The sequence below is a fragment of the Euleptes europaea genome, chromosome 19 (assembly GCF_029931775.1).
Source record: "Euleptes europaea isolate rEulEur1 chromosome 19, rEulEur1.hap1, whole genome shotgun sequence".
NCBI classification, from domain to species: Eukaryota; Metazoa; Chordata; class Lepidosauria; order Squamata; family Sphaerodactylidae; genus Euleptes; species Euleptes europaea.
This window is the reverse complement of record NC_079330.1, coordinates 16,092,625-16,111,084: the sequence shown is the minus strand read 5'-3', so window position 1 is coordinate 16,111,084 and position 18,460 is coordinate 16,092,625. Positions and strand designations below refer to the sequence as shown.

General features: G+C 50.2%; 1 protein-coding gene across 1 annotated transcript; it reads right to left on the bottom strand.

The window, feature by feature from the left end:
* Positions 1 to 2,005: 2,005 nt before the first annotated feature.
* LOC130491353 (nuclear envelope pore membrane protein POM 121-like) lies at positions 2,006 to 17,597 on the bottom strand. The gene is made up of 12 exons (XM_056865071.1): positions 17,388 to 17,597; positions 14,588 to 14,749; positions 13,125 to 13,205; positions 12,591 to 12,762; positions 12,315 to 12,427; positions 10,581 to 10,651; positions 9,643 to 9,767; positions 9,208 to 9,310; positions 7,961 to 8,131; positions 3,566 to 5,290; positions 2,457 to 2,576; positions 2,006 to 2,140 (listed from the first exon to the last, which is right to left on the bottom strand). The coding sequence occupies exons 1-12, from the start codon at positions 17,450 to 17,452 to the stop codon at positions 2,049 to 2,051; spliced, it is 3,000 nt and encodes a 999-aa protein (XP_056721049.1). The 5' UTR covers positions 17,453 to 17,597; the 3' UTR covers positions 2,006 to 2,048.
* Between the last annotated feature and the right edge of the window lie 863 nt (positions 17,598 to 18,460).

The window sequence follows — 18,460 nt, the reverse complement described above, 5'->3', positions numbered from 1 at the left end:
AAAACAAAACCTCAGCCACGGAAACGGGGTCCTTGAAGACAGCGCTATTCCCATGGCGAGACGCTGGCTTTGGTATCCTAAACGCTGATGGTATCTGAGCTGTCGATACCTCCAACGGGGCCAGCTCCTTTGCAAGCCACGCACATTCCTTAAAACGCATCCGGCAGCCTGTCAGATTTCTCCCACCTGTACTCAAGAGATGCTTGTTTGGCCCAGACAAAACATACCCCCCCCCCACAACACCATCTAAACGTGCAAGAGCTCTCAAAGCGTTTTTTTAAAAAAAAACAACTTAGCCACGTTCCACATTCTAAACACAAAAAACATACGAAACGCCGGCCCACGTGAGGAGGTAGCGGTGAGCAGACAAGCATGCCTGCCTCCCCCACCCCCACAACTGCGCAAGGCCGGTTCCTAACAAACAGCTTTGTACTTTCACACCTCTATGAACCAAGCTTGAAGGAATTCAAAGGCAATTTAGCTTAAATATAAAAATAAAGTTTTATTTCGTTAAAAAATGTTTAAATATTTTTTTTTAATTTAGAGTTTAGGCAGGCGCACGCACACATTCACACGGTTGTCTCCAATGTATTTAAAAAGAGCCGGCAGCTGGATTTGCACTTCAGGACTGGGGAGGAGGTGGTGGGGATTCTAATGCCAATCCCCTTTTCCCAGGAGGGAGAAATTCTACTTGTTGAGTCTCTCTTCTACAATGCCTGCAAATGCAGGAAGAAATCCACTGGGAAAAGAGAGCAACAGGCGTGCATTTTGGCTCATGCCAAGCGTTAGATAAATTCTTTTGTGGCGATTTCTCTTCCACCGGGACCCTTCCCCAACAGAAGCTGCGACCCTCCCAGTGAACGGGAGAGGAAGGCATCCGACCTTCGAGCGGGGCCCCTGAACCACTGAGCGGTTTGGGAAACGGGCCCCCTCCCCCCTCCCGCTGCCGGCCTTCCAATCAGCACGACGCTTCACGTTCAAGTTCATTCAACGCTCGTAGCCACACAGTGATGCTACCGTCCACACCCAATTAGGCGGGGCTCGTCTCCGCTGGAGACAGGCAACCCCCCAAAAAATGTATTACAGCAAGTCCGGCATTATCAACATGCCGCCATACATACAATTAAGTTCTTCCTCCAAACTCGATTCACAGAGCAAATAAGAAAAAAAAGAAGAATTAGAGCACAAACGTACAGTGAACAAACACAGAGAATTTGGGAAGGGGAGAGAGAAGAACTGGGTACTTCAGCAGAGCCTCGCTGGCTCAGACGAGCGGCAGAGGACGGGGGGACTCCGGAAAACCCATCGTCACCGGGACTTCTGAACCAGCCCTGCAGCCGCCTTCGACTGTGATTAGTGTTTCAACCGAGAGCCCCCCCGCCCCTCGTGAAGCCACAAAACCTTGACAGGGTGGGCTTCCCCTGTGGAAGAAGACGATCCACAAACTGGAGAAGGTTCACCTTGGAGATCAGTGGAGACTGGAGATGCACGACAGCATCTTGGGGAAGGGCTTCTAAGAGCTGGCCTGTGCCAGGATCAGGGGATACCATATAAGGAATTTTAAAATACTGGGGGAGCAGGGTGAGTGGAGGAGGGAGAGGCAGAGAGGGGATGATAGAAAAGGAGTTGGCTGCAAGTTGGGACGTGCCTTCCCCCCCCCCTTACATACCACCCTTGCTTGGCAGCCAAACCTAGGTGTCAGGGCTGAGGTTAGAGAAGGCAAGGACCTGGGGAAGACAGACCCATGGGAGACTATTCCATACGGGGAAGGGAAGATAGCAGATAACGTACAAAATTCCATCCAGACTCAGCCATGGATTGTTCAAGTAAAAAGGGCTTGGTTTCCCCTGTCCTGCTTGAGGGGGTAAAAAACAAAAACAAACTTGCTGCAATCCAAAGTAATTTCCTGTGGATTTCACAGAACGAGACTGCTGGGCCAGCCTCGTTAAGGACAGAGGCCAGAACCGCATCTCCCTTGATTCGTAAGGCCAGCCCAGGACTCTGAATGAGTAAAGCCAGAAGCTGCAGTCCAAGCAAGAAGCTCCTGGCTACTTTTTACGGGTATGCTGCCGTCGGGCCTGCAACCGTTGCCGGCTCGTTTTGGTTCCTGCCCCAATGGAGAATGCAGGTGCCGATGGCCCTGGAAGAAGAGGAGAGAAGCAAGGTCGTCTTTGGCCTTTTCCCAAGGCAGAAGACCCCCCCGCCCCACACACACACAGCAGTTTTACATGCAGCAGCCTCAAAATCCTTTCAGATCTCTCTAGCCCCACAAGCATAACACAACAAAGTCCAAATTCAAGGGAGATGCTACACACATTTTTAACCCCTACCCTTCCCTTTCAAGCTGGAGGGACAGGGAAACAAGGAAGTCTCATAAAACGTTGACCAAGGAATAAAGAATCCCTCCAATTCAAGAGCTGAAAAACCCAACGGTGCTCAAAACCCCAGAATCTTACCAAATGTAGGCCCTGATCCTCCAAAGGCTGGGGGGATGAGGGTTCCAAAAGAAAGGTTACTGCCCCCAGTAGTTCCTCCCGGTGCAGGAGAGCTCTGCCCAAAAGTGGGGGTAGGAGTTCCTAGAAGACGAAACAACGGTTAAGTTAGAGGAGCACTGAAGAAGTTATGAGGATGGAAAGGGTAAATGAGACCTGTCCTCTATCACAGTAAATGAGAAGCAGTCAGCAATTGGGTTCTTTGCTCTCTCCTTCCTATAGCTGGGAGTGAGGACAACAGTTCCTCCGCTGTCTCGCCCCTTTCTCCCTCTTTTCATGGCATCTCTTTCCAAAGTAAGGCCCGCAGGACGAGACAGTGTGGAGTCGGCCGTCTTAACTTCCCAGGAAAGGACCCTGCGGTATCTGCCTCTTCAAACTCAACCCGCCTGCCCCAAGCCCAAACCAAAGCGCCGAGAGTTACTCCGCAGCGCAGGAGAGTGACGCCCCAAGTTTTGAAAGCTGAAATTCACACCCAGTTTGCACGAGCCATTGGTGCACATCCATTCTCAAAATTTTGCCATGGGGATCTCTGGATGCAGAATCGTCATCAAAAAAAGGCTCACTTCCACAGTGAAAAAGAGAACATAAGAACATAAGAACATAGGCCATACTGGATCAGACCCAGGCCCATCAAGTCCAGCAGTCTGTTCACACAGTGGCCAACCAGGTGCCTCTAGGAAGCCCACAAGCAAGACGACTGCAGCAGCATTATCCTGCCTGTGTTCCACAGCAACTAATATAATAGGCATGCTCCTCTGATCCTGGAGATAATAGGTATGCATCATATCTAGCATCCATTGTGACTAGTAGCCATAGATAGCCCTCTCCTCCACGAACATGTCCACTCCCCTCTTAAAGCCTTCTAACTTGGCAGCCACCACCACATCCTGGGGCAGGGAGTTCCACAATTTAACTAGGCATTGTGTGAAGAAATACTTCCTTGGCCCAGACCCTTAATTGAAAATTACAATGAAGGCAGCACTCAGCTGCATCGGGTCCCCTGCTCTCTCTCCCCACCCCCCACCGTGCCAGAGAGAATGGTTGGCTGTCCAACCATTCAGAAGACACCTCACCTCCAAATGCTGGCTTGTTCTCTGGAGTGCCAGGGGTATTGAAAGCAAAGGGCGTATTCTGGCTCGGTGCACCCAGCGGGATTTGTGGCAAGGAAGAGGCGAAGGGCGCCACTGCACCCACAGTCCCGCTCTGCCCACCGAAGCTGAAGCCCACCATGGGGGCGCTGGAGCCCCCCGCTGCCGCCGGAGCTCCCATCCCGAAGGTGCCACCTGCCGCCGTTGGCGCGTTCGAGGCCCCGAACGTGAATGGAGACGGGGCAGCGCTGCCAAACACCGAGACCCCTGTGCTGCTGTTCGTCGTCTGGGTGTTGGATCCAAAACCTGACACAGCTGATGTGGTGGCCGTCCCGAAGGAGAAGATGGACGTCGTGGCTCCGAACGCAGGCTGGGCGGTACTTTTGGCGCCGAAGGATGCTAGAGGCCCGGTCCCGCCAAAGGTCGCCTGCGCGGTGCTGCCAAACGCTGGCTGTGCAGCGGATTGAGCGACCGAGCCAGAGAAGTTGAAGGGCGTTCCAAAGTTCACTGGGCTGGCTGCCGGCTTGGTGCTGAGCTGCTGCTGCTGCCCGTCAGGGACGCCGGGCTCAAAAGTCAGCTGGCTGGCATCCCCGGTGTACGGAGGGGGTGGTTTCGAAGGGGTGGCAAAGGCCCCGCTGAAAGCAGAAGGGCAGGACCCAAATGTCAGTGTGGGCTGCGTTGAAGGCGGTGCGGCAGACGGGGCCTGAGTGGTGGTGGCCCCGCTGCTGAAGATACCGAAGCCTGTGGCAGCGGTGGTGGTGCTGCCAGGAACAGAATCCGCTGTGCTGGCGGGTGCCTGGCTGAAGGCAGAGCTCGCCATGGCGTTGCTGGGTCCAGAGGTGGTCGATGGCTTCCCGAACTGGAAAAGCGGCGCTGCAGCTGAGCTGGAGGCCGCAGCGCCGCTGGAGGGGACTCCAAACATGAAGGGCTGGGACGATGCAGTGGTGACAGCCGCCGTGGTGCTGGGTGCAGAGGTGGCAGCTGGCACGCCCAGGCCGAAGCTGAACACTGGTGTGCCCGTCGAGACTGTCGTCCCGCTGACTGTGGCCGAGGGAGACATCGCTGTGGTCACAACAGACTCAGAGAGAACAGGAAATCCGGACAATGTGCTCGAGGTGGTGGCGGGCAGACTGGCGGCCAGAGCTGGCTGAGGGGTGTTCTTGAATGAAAAGAAAGACCCCGTGGTGGTGGATGGGGCAGCAGTAGCCATTGGGGACACGCTCCCAAAGATGGGCTTGAACGTGCTGCTGCTGCTGAGGGTAGCAGGAGGAGTAGGAGCAGAGGAGGGTGCCGTCCCAGGAGACGGGGTGACGGTGCTGCCTGCAGAGAAACCGGCGCTCTCAACTTTTGCCACGCTGCCAAAGATAGGTTTGAATACAGGCGCGGTGTTGGAAACAGAAGACGCTGCGGCTGCTGTTGTTGCAGCGGGCTGGCTGGCTGGAGGGCTGGTGAGCATTCCAAAGAGGATGCTTGGCTTTGGGGCCGAGGAGGGCCTCGAGGGGGTTTGGCCCAATTCAGAGGAAGTTGTTACCAAGCTGCTCATACTGCTGGCAGGCTGGGCAGCAGGGGAGGAAGAAGGAGCCGAGGAAGGAGGTCCAGTTAGCGTGAGCGAGGGCTTGGCTTCCGATGAGGTCGCAGACGTAGGGGAGCCTAACTCCAGGGAAACTGCATGGGCTGTTGTCTGAGGAGTCTGTGTGGTAGAAGCGGCATCTGAAAGAAGCAGGAGAAACTTATAAATCTAGCGTCTATGTGAGGAATGACATACTCAGGACATCCTTTTCTTTGTGATTAGTGAATCCAGAATGCAGAACACAATAATTTTAAAAGGTAAAGGCCGTCCCCTGCGCAAGCACCAGGTAATTACTTACCCATGGGGGGTGATCATAGAATCATAGAGTTGGAAGGGACCACCAGGGTCATCTAGTCCAACCCCCTGTACAATGCAGGAAATTCACAACTACCTCCACACCCCCAGTGACCCCTACTCCACGCCCAGAAGATGCCCTCCCCTCTCATCATCTACCTAAGGTCATAGAATCAGCATTGCTGACAGATTACCATCTAGCCTCTGCTTAAAAAACTCCAGGGAAGGACAGTTCACCACCTCCCGAGGAAGCCTGTTCCACTGAGGAACCGTTCTAACTGTTAAAAAATTCTTCCTAATGTCTAGACGGAAACTCTTTTGATTTAATTTCAACCCGTTGGTTCTGGTGCGACCTTCTGGAGCAACAGAAAACAACTCGGCAGCATCCTCTAAATGACAGCCCTTCAAGTACTTGAAGATGTTACATCACGACGTTTACTAGGCAAACTATGTTTATGGGGTGGCTGGCCATCGCCTTCCCCAGTTGTCTACACTTCACCTCCAGCAAGCTAGGTCCTCATTTTACTGACCTTGGAAGGATGGAAGGCTGAGTCAACCTTGTGCTGGCTAGCTAAAACCGACTTCCATCAGGATCAAACTCAGGTTGTGAGCAGAGCTTGGACTGCGGGACTGCAGCTGACCACTCTGCACCACGGGGCTCTTTCACATTCGTTAGCGCAGGTCAAAGGAGGACAAGCGTCACCCCGGCAGAAGCAAGGCTAATTTATCTGTCGGCAATGCCCAAATTTGTATGTGTGACAGAAGCCAAACATTCAGTGGCTCATTGTCAAACACGGTGGGGGAGAAGGTGTGTTAAGCATATGCCACCTATGATGTTTGGCAGAAACCACAACAAAAGGGGGGGAGGAAATCAAATTAAACTCAACCAAAATGTTGAATCCAACCTGAAAAAGCTGAGCTAGAAATTACTAAAATTACAAATAAATACATTTCAATATGGTGCACAGTAGTCAAAAACATAAGGCCTGTATCATAGGCGAGTCATTCACAGCCAATAAATACATGAAACTCATACGCATTTGATGTAAAATCGTACAATGACCAAAGTAGGACCCAATATTCACTGACTGTGAATGACTTGCCTATGATACAGGCCTTATGTTTTTAACTTTACAAATATATAAATTTCAATATGGTGCACAGTAATTTTAGTATTTTCTAGAGCAACCTTTTCAGTTTGGTTTGGCAGAAACCCCCAAATTATGCATGACATAAAGAAGAGTTGGTTTTTATATGCCGACTTCCTCAACCACTTAAGGGAGACTCAAACCGGCTTACAATCACCTTCCCTTCCCCTCCCCACGACAGACACCCTGTGAGGTGGGTGGGGCTGAGAGAGCTGTGACTAGCCCAAGGTCACCGAGCTGGCTTTGTGTGTAGGAGCGGGGAATCAAACCCGGTTCTCCAGATCAGACTCCACCACTCCTAGCTACCGCTCTTAACCGCTACACCATGCTGGCTTGGTCCCTTAATCCCTGCAAACTGGTCTGTTGCAGCAGACTCTCCTTGATCTCTTTTTTAATAGGTTTGGAAATTGCTTAATGAAGGCTCTGTACCAAGTCACTGAAAAGCCCATCGCAGTGATCCCCAACGTGGCACCCATGGACACTAAGCCCCCCCACACACATTTGCTTCATATCCAAAGCAAACAGCCAATTCTTGAGAAGGAGTTTCAGAAGTACCCCGAGGGCATGAACTTTGGGGTCTGCAGGGAGCACCCATTCAGAAACAGCAGCCTCCATCGTAGGGAGATGATGTGCTCCAAAACCCAATAGCAGCCATTCTGTGATTTTCTCCAGCCCCCACCAGAGTGGATTTTTTGTGGCGCCCACTTCCTGATCTCAAAATTCCAACACGATTTGAGACCTTTGGCCTCTCAATACGTTTCTGACTTCTAACATATGCACCCAAGGCTAATTGTCATAACACCCTGTAAACCAGTGATTCCCAACCTTTTTTTGACCAGGGACCACTAGGACTTTTTTGTTCGGTGAAGGGACCCCAAGGTTCAAAATAAAAATTCAGAGAATTTGAAAATAAACTGTAATCATAACTGTTAGTTAAACATTAAACTTAGAATAATATTTGAATATATATTTTTACAATAGAGAACTTTTAATTGAAAATATTAATTTATTATGGGTTTATAACTTTGTTTCGCGGACCTTAATTTAGTTCTCGCGGACCCCTGGGGGTCCACGGATCCCTGGTTGGGAACCAGTGCTGTAAACTAACACATTAGAGAGAAAAACCCAACAAAATTCCAAATGCCAACTGAAAGAGGAAAGTGTTCACGGTATTTCAGAAAACAACCAGTAACAACTGCGGCGTGACGGGAAGAAGCCGTCCCTCTTGGAGCTGCCAGTAGGGCTTCCAAAGGGAATATACACTGGTTTACAAGGAGCCAGTGCTCTGGTCAAGTGAGCTCTCTGCTGGCCTTTGGTGCTTCTGAAGGAAGAGCGACAAGACCCTGATGCCCGCCCCTCAGGACTGACCTGCCTGCACCACACCGCTGTGTCCCTCTTGCATCTTCTTCAGGCTCTCCAGAAGCGGATTGGTCCCCACAGCCATGCCAGCCAACGGCACAGAGGCGGGCTTAGCGGGCATCAGCGAGGACAAGGTACTGGATGGGGAGGCGGTCTCTGCAGATGTGGTTGGGGTAGAATCTGTTGGGGAGAAAAACCAGGCTGGAAAAGTGAGGTGGAAATGGTCTAGTTGGGGGCTGGATGATAGAAGTCACAGTGGTGGGGTGACATGGAACAACAGGATCGAATTGGCATGTTGGCTTGTTCTTGCTTGTTGTATATTTACTCATAGTTAATAGAAGCGAGAGACAGAGAGTAGAACTTTGAACACAGAGAACACACCAACTTGTCAAAAAGGATCTTATGTCAAAAATTATCGTGGTCACATCATAGGACTATCAGACCACTGTTCAGATGTATGCTTAAGTGATACGTTTCATTCTCTGTACTATATAAGCTATTGGCCTTCAATTGTACCTTTGAGACATCATCTTCTAGCCCCATGGCTAGGGGTTTGATGTCTCCTTTTACCGGTAAAATAAAACTTAAACTTTTCTCTCATTCAAGGTCTCTCTCTGCGTTTGTTTCAAGGCCTCCAGCTAAGCGAACCCCCAAAAGGCCATTTCATCTACAAAAAGCACCAGGGCTCCAGAGACACAAAGCCAACAATGCCCTGAAGAGACTGTGCGGGTTAGTCACTCCAAGGCCTAAGCAAGACGAGACCCAATGTCCCTCTCCCTTTTCCATTTGTACTCCACCACTCTTCCATTCACATGAACACATCAAGCTACCCTATACTGAATCAGACGTTTGGTCCATCGAAGTCAGTATTTTCTACTCAGGCCGGCCGCAGCTCTCCAGGGTCTCAGGCAGGGGTCTTTCACATCAACTACTTGCCTAGTCCCTTTAACTGGAGATGCTGGAGATTGAACCTGGGACCTTCTGCATGCCAAGCAGAGGCTCTACCACTGAGCCACGGCCCCTCTCCATGGCTCTCCAGGGTCTCAGGCAGAGGTCTTTCACATCACTTACCTGCCTAGTCCCTTTAACTGGAGATGCCAGGGATTGAACCTAGGGCCTTCTGCATGCCAAGCAGATGCTCTACCACTGAGCCACAGCCCGTCCCCTTTAGCCATTTGGGGCTGTCCCCCTCTCAGTTCTGTAATTTACAGAAAATCACACCCAAGTAGCTAGGAGCAAAGGAGGTGTTCTCTTACCAGTTTTCTCCTCCAAGACCTTGTTGAACCACTGCAGAGTTGCCTTTTTTTCTGCATCCAAGTCCTCAGAAGTGACAGCATAGCCCACCTGAGGCGGAGGAGGCTGCTGAGAAAAATGCAAATGCAGGTGGGTGCTATACCCTGCCACTGAGCAGACACCAAGAGGAGAAAGATGGCCTGCCATGTCAAAATGCTCACCCTCAGGGTTCAACCTCGGATCATGTGAACCGACGAAAGGAGGAACGGTGTTACTCTACAACACTTGTTTGTTCATATGGACACAGAGCAAGGAGCAGGACTTGAATAAAGCCCATGTCACTCCCCTTTGACACCCCCATCACTAGCCTGCTCCACAGGGCAGCCTGAACTTTGATCTCAAGACACCCCTTAGCACAGGACATGGAAAAAAGTCGCGGAAGGATGGAAGACACATACCAAGGTGAAATTCTCTCCACGCCGAGCAGAGAGCAGCTGGATCTTGCGCTTGCGTTTGCTGTTGCCGCTAGATGAGGACTGCAAGCTTAGAGAGCTGTGCCTATTCGGCACGGGTGTTTCTGCATCTGGAGAAGGAGGCCAGAGTCAGCAAGCCGGGTTTAAGCATGCGACAATGCTGAACCCAAAGGAGAATTGAGCTTCTGCACCACTAGCATCGGGCAACATTTGTCTATGAGTCCCGAACACATCAAAATCATGGCAGGAGATATTACCACAGCTACACAATAATAAGTTTGCAAAAGGCCTGCAGGTGGTTTTTCCTGTGCATTTATGGACACACATTCCTCTCCCCACCAATCCTGTGAATCGGAAAAAAACAAAAGAAAATCCTCACACCGGGTTCAATCCCGCAAGGTGTGAGCGACGAGGATGATAAGGGGCCTGGAAACCAAGCCCTATGAGGAAAGGCTGAGGGAGCTGGGAATGTTCAGTCTGGAGAAGAGGAGGTTGAGGGGGGACAGGATTGCTCTCTTGAAGTATCTGAAGGGCTGTCACTTAGAGGAGGGCAGGGAGCTGTTCCTTTTGGCAGCAGAGGATAGGACTCACAATAATGGGTTTAAATTGCGGGGGGAAAGGTACCGGCTGGATATTAGGGGAAAAAATTTACAGTAAGAATTGTTCGACAGTGGAATCAGCTACCTAGGGAGGTGGTGAGCTCCCCCTCACTGGCAGTCTTAAACAAAGGCTGGACAAACACTTGTCAGGGATGCTCTAGGCTGGGGATGCTCTAGGCTGATCCTGCATTAAGGAGGGGGTTGGACCAGATGGCCTGTATGGCCCCTTCCAACTCTATGATTCTATCCACAGAAAGGTCTTGCTTATGCTCCTGCCCAATATGCCCCCTCTTTTTAGCACGTCCCCTAAGCACTCACACTCACTCTTCTCTGCCTGCTTCTCCGCGTTTGCCTTCACCGGCGTTGACGTGTTGGATTGGTGAGACTCAGCCTCTCTGCAGCAAATGGAGAAGAAAATTAAGAGAACTCTTCGCAACTCACTTCTATCGCTGCTGCTTCAAACGCCAGACTTCAGCCTGAGGTTAGGTCCCACTCACCCCTCACCTTGCAATGGTCCCAAAATTTTCTTGTCAGAAGAGCCAGCCCTATCCTTTCATGGAATAATTTCGCGCATACCCCCAAACACACACACTGTGTGTGTGAACATCATAAGAAAGGCCCTGCAGGATCAGACCAAGGCCCATCAAGTCCAGTAGTCTGTTCACACAGTGGCCAACCAGGTGCCTCTAGGAAGCCCACAAACAAGACGAGCGCAGCAGCACCATACTGTGTGTGTGTAAAGCGCCGTCAAGTTGCAGCTGACTTATGGCGACCCCTTTTTGGGGTTTTAATGGCAAGAGACTAACAGAGGTGGTTTGCCAGTGCCTTCCTCTGCACAGCAACCCTGGACTTCCTTGGTGGTCTCCCATCCAAATACTATCCAGGGCTGACCCTGCTTAGCTTCTGAGAGCTGACGAGATCAGGCTGGCCTGGGCCATCCAGGTCATGGCAAACACACACTATTACACAGAAAAATGGTGCTATCAGAGCATCCAGCACAGTAATGCTAAAAGTGTTACATATAATCAACCAGGCCTATCACCTTACCGCAGCCCTGTACTACAGGAGGAGGAAGAAGAGGAGGAGGTTCTTATACGCTGACTTTCTCTACCACTTAAGGCAGAATCAAACCGGCTCACAATCACCTTCCCCTCCCCTCCCCACAAGAGACACCCTATGGGGCTGAGAGACCTCTAAAAGGACTGTAACTTGCCCAAGGTCACCCAGCTGGCTTCATGTGGAGAAATGGGGAAACAAGTCCAGTTCACCAGATTAGCCTCCACCGCTCATGTAGAGGAGTGGGGAATCAAACCTGGTTCTCCAGATCAGAGTCCACCGCTCCAAATCACCACTCTTAACGACTACACCACACTGGCTCTCATACTGCAGATTTTTTTATTTAGAAAATATATATGCTGCCTTCTCCAGAGATCTACAGCTTACAACTAATAGGAAAAACCATTAAAAGCAAAGCCGTTAAAACACAAGGCATTTAAAAATCAGGCCAACACTATTTTAAAAAATCCAGATGTGGGAAGGGGGCTCAGGGGCAGGGGCTTATTTAAGGCCATCTGGCAGATATATGGCTGAGATGAGATTTGAACCCGAAACCTCCCAGATCATAGCTCATTCCCTTGGTAATTATGCCACACCGTCTCCTAAAACCTAGCTTGGTTCAACTCTGCTGGTAAACGCAGTGGGAGATTCCCCAAGAAGAAACCAAAGTGACCAGTCACAATCCAGAGCCTACGCAGGAGACCTAGCTCCTCCAAAAAAACCTCCGCCGACAGAAGCATCGCAATGCCTCATATCAGGATGGAATGGAGAAACAACACTCACATGAGGCAGTAATGCAAAAACTTTTCTCTTTAAGCAGGGCAGTTGTTTCGGTCGTAAAACAGTGATGAATAGCCTGGCACTGTCAACTGATTGATTTGCTTTTTTATTTTTCTCGTTTTTTTCCAAATCTATTGTTGATACCCTTATTCCCCTTTTTCCCCCTCCTCCCTTTTCTGTATTCCCCTTTACATTGAAAATAATTTAAAAAAAAACACTCACATGAGGCTGGAGTCGGGGTACCTCGCTTTCTTGTTAGGCCTTTCAGGAGTCTGCGAACGGGAGGAAGCCGGGCTGGAGAGAGGAGAAGTGCTTGGGCCGCTTCTCTTCCACAGCTAAGGGAGGGAAGAGCATGGCAGAGAAGCAAGAAGAAATCAGTCCCACCCCACTCTTCTGCATCACCCTGTAAGTCTGGTTAAATAAGACTGCTTTGGCAGTTGAAAATTCTAGCACTAACTCAGAGCCATACGCTGTGCCAAGCACCAAGGACCGGCGTACCTGAGAGAGGCCTCGGGTGGAGCTGTAGGAGCTGGCGATGGCATTCCGGATGGAGCTGGGAATGCCGCCCACGTAAAGGCTGTTCACGGAACTGAGGGAAGACGTGCGCGACCTCTTGGAGGAGCAGTTGTCCAAACAGTGGGAGATGAGGCTCCGCTTCAGGGAACCAGGCCTAGGGAAGGAGTCAAAGATTACCAGTGCGCTACCCATCTTCATTTCTCCAGCGTGGTGTAGTGGTTAAGAGCGCTGGTTTGGAGTGGCAGAGGTTAATTTGGTGAACTGGATTTGTTTCCCCATTCTTACACACTAAGCCAACTGGGTGACCTTGGGCAAGTCACAGCTCTCTTAGAGCTCTCTCAGCCCCACCTACCTCACAGGAGAGGGGAAGGGAAGATGATTGTAAGGTGAGTCTCCCTTAAGTGGTAGAGAAAGTCGGTGTATAAAAACTAACTCCTCTTCTTCTTCCCCCCACCCAGCCTAACCAAGTGGCATCCCCAAGGAAACAGGGTTACACAACAGAGTTCCTGGACTCACTTGGGTACCAGAGATGCCAGGGCTCCGTTGGCCACCAGGGGCTCAAATGCAGACTGTCCGCTTCCGCTGCTGTCATGGCGCCTGCAGGAAGAAAAGAATTTGTATGTGAAAAAAATCAGAGCAGGGCCAAGATGTTGGACCCAAAAGGGGCAAGTGGATCACTGAATCACTGAGTTGGGTCAATGCCACTCTCCAGCTTATTCTTTATTTATTTATTTAATTATTTTCAATTTCTAGCCCGCCCTCCCCAGCCAAAGCCAGGCTCAGGGTGAGTAACAATGTTAAAATCAACATAAATCACAATATATCTAAAAAAGTTTTTTTTAAAAAAAATAAACAAATCTCAGCACTCTAAAAACCTAATCCTTTCAAGTAAGTAAGTAAGTAAAATTTATTTGTACGTGGCCATAGGCCTTCACTCTGAAAAGGAGAAAATCATATTCTTGTTGTCTGACTCCAATGAGTATATATCTCATAACATCACTGTTTGCTCTGGCATCAAGGAAAATAAGGGCTCAGATAACTGAGGAAGGGGCTTCACACGGTGCCCATAGGCATCACCACCCAGGCACTACACTTGGGTAAATAAACACTCACCAATGAGGACGCCACAATTGGTGGACTGATGTCCCCTGCCCCCTAGTTCCTGTTGAAAGAAGGTGGCACAGAGCCTGCAGTTTTGGCGTGCAACTACAGATCCACCCATGCCTGGAAAAAGTGGGGCTCCATGGAATGTGCACCCACCACAACTGCACACTGCTGTCTCCAGAAAGGCTTGTTGCCGAGCCGGACAAACACCTCCGACTTTGCCCCAACTTGCAGAGTGTTTCTTGTTCGCAATGGGGGAGAAGGGTACCACTTCCTAGGCTTAGTGCAGGCACTTCACCGCTAGCAAAAGGAACATTCCCTTGTCCCCTCTATCTCTCATGAAGTTCCGGACCTGAAAACCAGACTAGCTGCTCCTCAGCCAGAAAGTGCAGCCAAGAAATGGATACAAACTTGATGGGCAGAGTTAACAATTTCCTGCCTACTACCACTGAAGAGAAACAATGCAGATGGTCTTAATCCCTGAGCAAAACCTTCCCTGAAGACATCCAATCCCAGGGTCTGGGACCCCTAACATGCTGGTCCCACATTGGTGTAGAGCCAGCGTGGTGTAGTGATTAAGAGTGGTGGTTTGGAGCAATGGACTCTGATGTGGAGAACCAGGTTCGATTCCCCACTCCTCCACATGAGCAGCGGACTCTAATCTGGTGAACTGGGTTGGTTTCCCCACTCCTACATATGAAGCCAGCTGGGTGACCTTCGGCTAGTCTCAGCTCTCTTAGAGCTCTCTCAGCCCCACTTACCTCTCAGGGTGTCTGTTGTGGGGAGAGGAAGGGAAGGTGATTGTAAGCCGGTTTGATTCTTCCTTAAGTGGTAGAGAAAGTCAGCATATAAAAACCAACTCTTCTTCTTCTTACCGTCTCTTGTTTTCCTGGTTGTTTTGGAAGCTTTGGTCATCATCTTCCACATTCCTCTTTCTACTCTCCTTAAGGGCACTCAACACAGTTTCCTTTGCACACGGGTCCAGGGTACTGTTAGGCGTTGGAGAGAAAGCCAAAGGAGAAGCCAGCTGATCCAACCTGGAAGATGAAGATGTGGCAGTGACAGAGGGTGAGAGCGCTCCTCCACCATGACGCGGCACCCCAAGACCCGAATCGCGGCCATCCCTCATTCCCACCCACTTCGACCAAATCTAGGCAAAATGGCACAACACAGGTAAGCCTGTCCAGATCAACATCGAGGCTGGCTTGTGACCTCACAAAGCAACACACTGATGCAGATGTCACAGCCAACACACTGATGCAGATTAAAAAGTATTCTAGAGCAGGGATACTGACGCAGTGGCTCAGGAGCCACCTGTGACTCTTCACGTCACTGTTCCCCAATCTGGCGCCTGTCCAATGTTTCAGGTAAAAGAGCAAGACCACTGTCGGGTAGGGCTTGTGGTTAGCAGGTGGATCCCACCTTTAAACAACCACTGAAGAATGGGTTAGCTGCAAGTGTCCCTGATCTTCAGACCAGGGATGGAAGAAAAGGGCCCATCCTCTCAAGCAACTCCCCACCCTTCTCTTAGCCTCCACATTCTCATCCCAGCTCCTGGGTGGCAGCCAAGAGGGCAGTATGCTGACCGCAGAGAAGAGAGTGTGCAACAACCACGGCCAGCCACCTGGGAAAACAGCAAGCAGAGTCCACAGTGGGGCGGAGGCGGGCTTTACTCCCTTTGCTCATGGTCAGTCTGCTCTCCCGCAGGAACTTCGGCACTCTCACGTTCTCGTGATGCTTTACCACAGGGCTTTTAAAAACTTTTTCCACTCGCGACCCCTTTTCGCCCGAGAAATTTTTATGCGACCCCGGGTATATAGGTATGTGTGTGTTTGTAAAGTGCCGTCAAGTCGCACCCGACTCATGGCGACCCTTTATGGGGTTTTCAAGGCAAGAGACTAACAGAGGTGGTTTGCCAGTGCCTTCCTCTGTATAGCAACCCTGGACTTCCTTGGTGGTCTCCTATCCAAATCCTAACCAGGGCTGACCCTGCTTAGCTTCCGAGATCTGACGAGATCAGGCTAGCCTGGGCCATCCAGGTCAGGGCATATAGGTATACAAAATAGGTATACAAATCAAACGTTTACTGATAATAAATCATTAAGAAACCATTCACTGTTGCCAATTTTTTTGAGACCCCCCACATTCAGTTACCTGACCCCATAAGAAGCTTTGCTTTACTGCGTGCTGAGGAGAGAGCAAGAAGACAGGCAGGGAAGCCCCTCCCCTCACTCCAGCCGCACAAGAGCTGGCTAAGGTTCAATAGTTGTGGGAACGGACAACCCTACATAGTCAGGGGTAGTCTGGTACTTAAATAAGGTTGTCGTTACATAGCTAATATCAATAGTTATGTTACAGTATGTGTATGAGGGATAGTGACAACATGCCACACAAAGGCCACGTGGTTCTTCAGCTTGATGGTAATAGCAAATGTAGCCCTCTTGTTTATTTGTTTATTGGATTTATAGGCCACCCTTTCCTGATCAGGTCAGGCTCACAAGCAGCTCACAACCATTAATTTTTTTAAAACCAATCCACAAATTACAGTAAAATTCTACAAATCATAAAATTCAGGTGCCTTCAACCATAGCAGCAAGAAGTACAATAATCATAACAACAACAATAACAGTAATAATAGCAGGAACCATAACAGAGGGGGAGGGGAGGAGGGGGAGGGGAGGCCAGCCAGATGGAAGCCGTCGCTGTCCTCAACCATGTGCCTGGTGGAACAGCTCAGTTTTACAGGCCCTGCGGAACTGCTTCAAGTTCCGCAGGGCCTGAACCTCACCAGGCATGGTGTTTCACCAGGGTGGGGTGAAAAGGCCCTGGCCGAGGACAGCCAGATGCAAGTAACAGAGCGAGTACCCCTGCTCTAGAGCCATGAGCTGTGGAGACTGTCTAAACCAGGCTTGTTCAAACTGCGCCCCCTGGGCCGCATGGGGCCCAGGACGGCTATGAATGCGGCCCAACGCAAAATCGTAAATTTACTTAAGAAGAAGAAGAGTTGGTTTTTATATGCCGACTTTCTCTGCCACTTAAGGGAGAATCAAACCGGCTTACAATCACCTTCCCTTCCCCACAACAGACACCTTGTGAGATAGGTGAGGCTGAGAGAGAATGATTGCCCAAGGTCACCCAGCTGGCTTCGTGTGTAGGAGCAGGGAAACAAATTCAGTTCACCGGATTAGCCTCCACCGCGCATGTGGAGGAGTGGGGAATCAAACCCGGTTCTCCAGATCAGAGTCCACCGCTCCAAACCACCGTTCTTAACCACTACACCACGCTGGCTCTTATGAATCAGCTATCGTTAGTGTATTTTATGTGCGGCCCAAGTTAGTGTTAGTGTATTATATGTGCGGCCCAAGACAATTCTTTTTCTTCCAATGTGGCCCAGGGAAGCCAAAAGAATGGACACCCCTGGTCTAAACGGTCATACTGACAGGTCTCGGTCTGATAAGGCTTGGCCTTGAGAAGGATCCTGCAAGTGAAAGTGTCCTTTTTGTTGCTATCTAGAAGAAATGGCTTGGCAGCTTCAGTGCAACCAACCGACCAATCTAGCAAGCAGAATCAGCAAAAAGAGAGGATGCTTCATGTGCAATGAAGCCTTTCTTGGAGAGCCGTCCTGTATGCAGCCAGCAGGCTCCTTGTATGAAGGGGATCTAGAAAAATACTCACAGTGGGGAACGGCCAATGTTGCTGTCTGGCCGAGCAATCTTCACCGTCACCGGGCTCTGGACCATGCAGGAGCTATGAGTAGATAGCCTGGTTTTCCGCCGATAACCATCCCAGCAAATGGAAGGCAGAGTCCCCAGGGACGCATACTGAGCCTTCTTGATCGGGTAGCGCCGGCGCAGCGCAAAGTGAGTTGGTGGAGTTAGGTGATCCCTGGAGAGACAAAACACACACAGCGCACTGTCAGGAGAGAGGGAAAGAGATGAGATCGCCAATCAGCAAAGGTTCCTTGCTAAATCTGCACATCAAAAGGCTGTGGTGGGCATAGAATCATAGAGTTGGCAGGGGCCATACAGGCCATCTAGTCCAACCCCCTGCTCAACGCAAGATCAGCCTAGAGCATCCCTGACAAGTGTTTGTCCAGCCTTTGCTTAAAGACTGCCAGTGAGGGGAAGCTCACCACCTCCCTAGGTAGCTGATTCCACTGTTGAACAACTCTTACTGTAAAACTTTCTTTCGTAATATCCACCCAGTACCTCTCCACCCTCAATTTAAACCCATTACTGCGAGTCCTCCTTTGCTGCCAACAGGAATAGCTCCCTGCCCTCCCTTAAGTGAAAGCCCTTCAAATACTTAAAGAGAACAATCATGTCCCCCCTCAACCTCCTCTTCTCCAGACTAAACATTCCCAACTCCCTGCACATCTCAGATGGTGCAGTCAGATTGCCAACCTAACCATTAAAGGGGGCTTCTTTTGCAACAACCATCTCTACTTTCTAGAAGAATATATGAATACAACAGATAACCAACACAATACAGTGTTTAGAACAGTGGACTGGGATTGAAGAGATGCAAGTTCAAATCTTCACTTGGCTATGAAACTCAAACAACCTTTGGGCCAGTCACTAACTCAGCCTAAAAAAAGGTAAAGGTCCCCAGTGCAAGCACCGGGTCATTCCTGACCCATGGGGTGACATCACATCCCAACGTTTACTAGGCAGACTATGTTTATGGGGTGGTTTGCCAGTGCCTTCCCCAGTCATCTTCCCTTTACCCCCAGCAAGCTGGGGACTCAT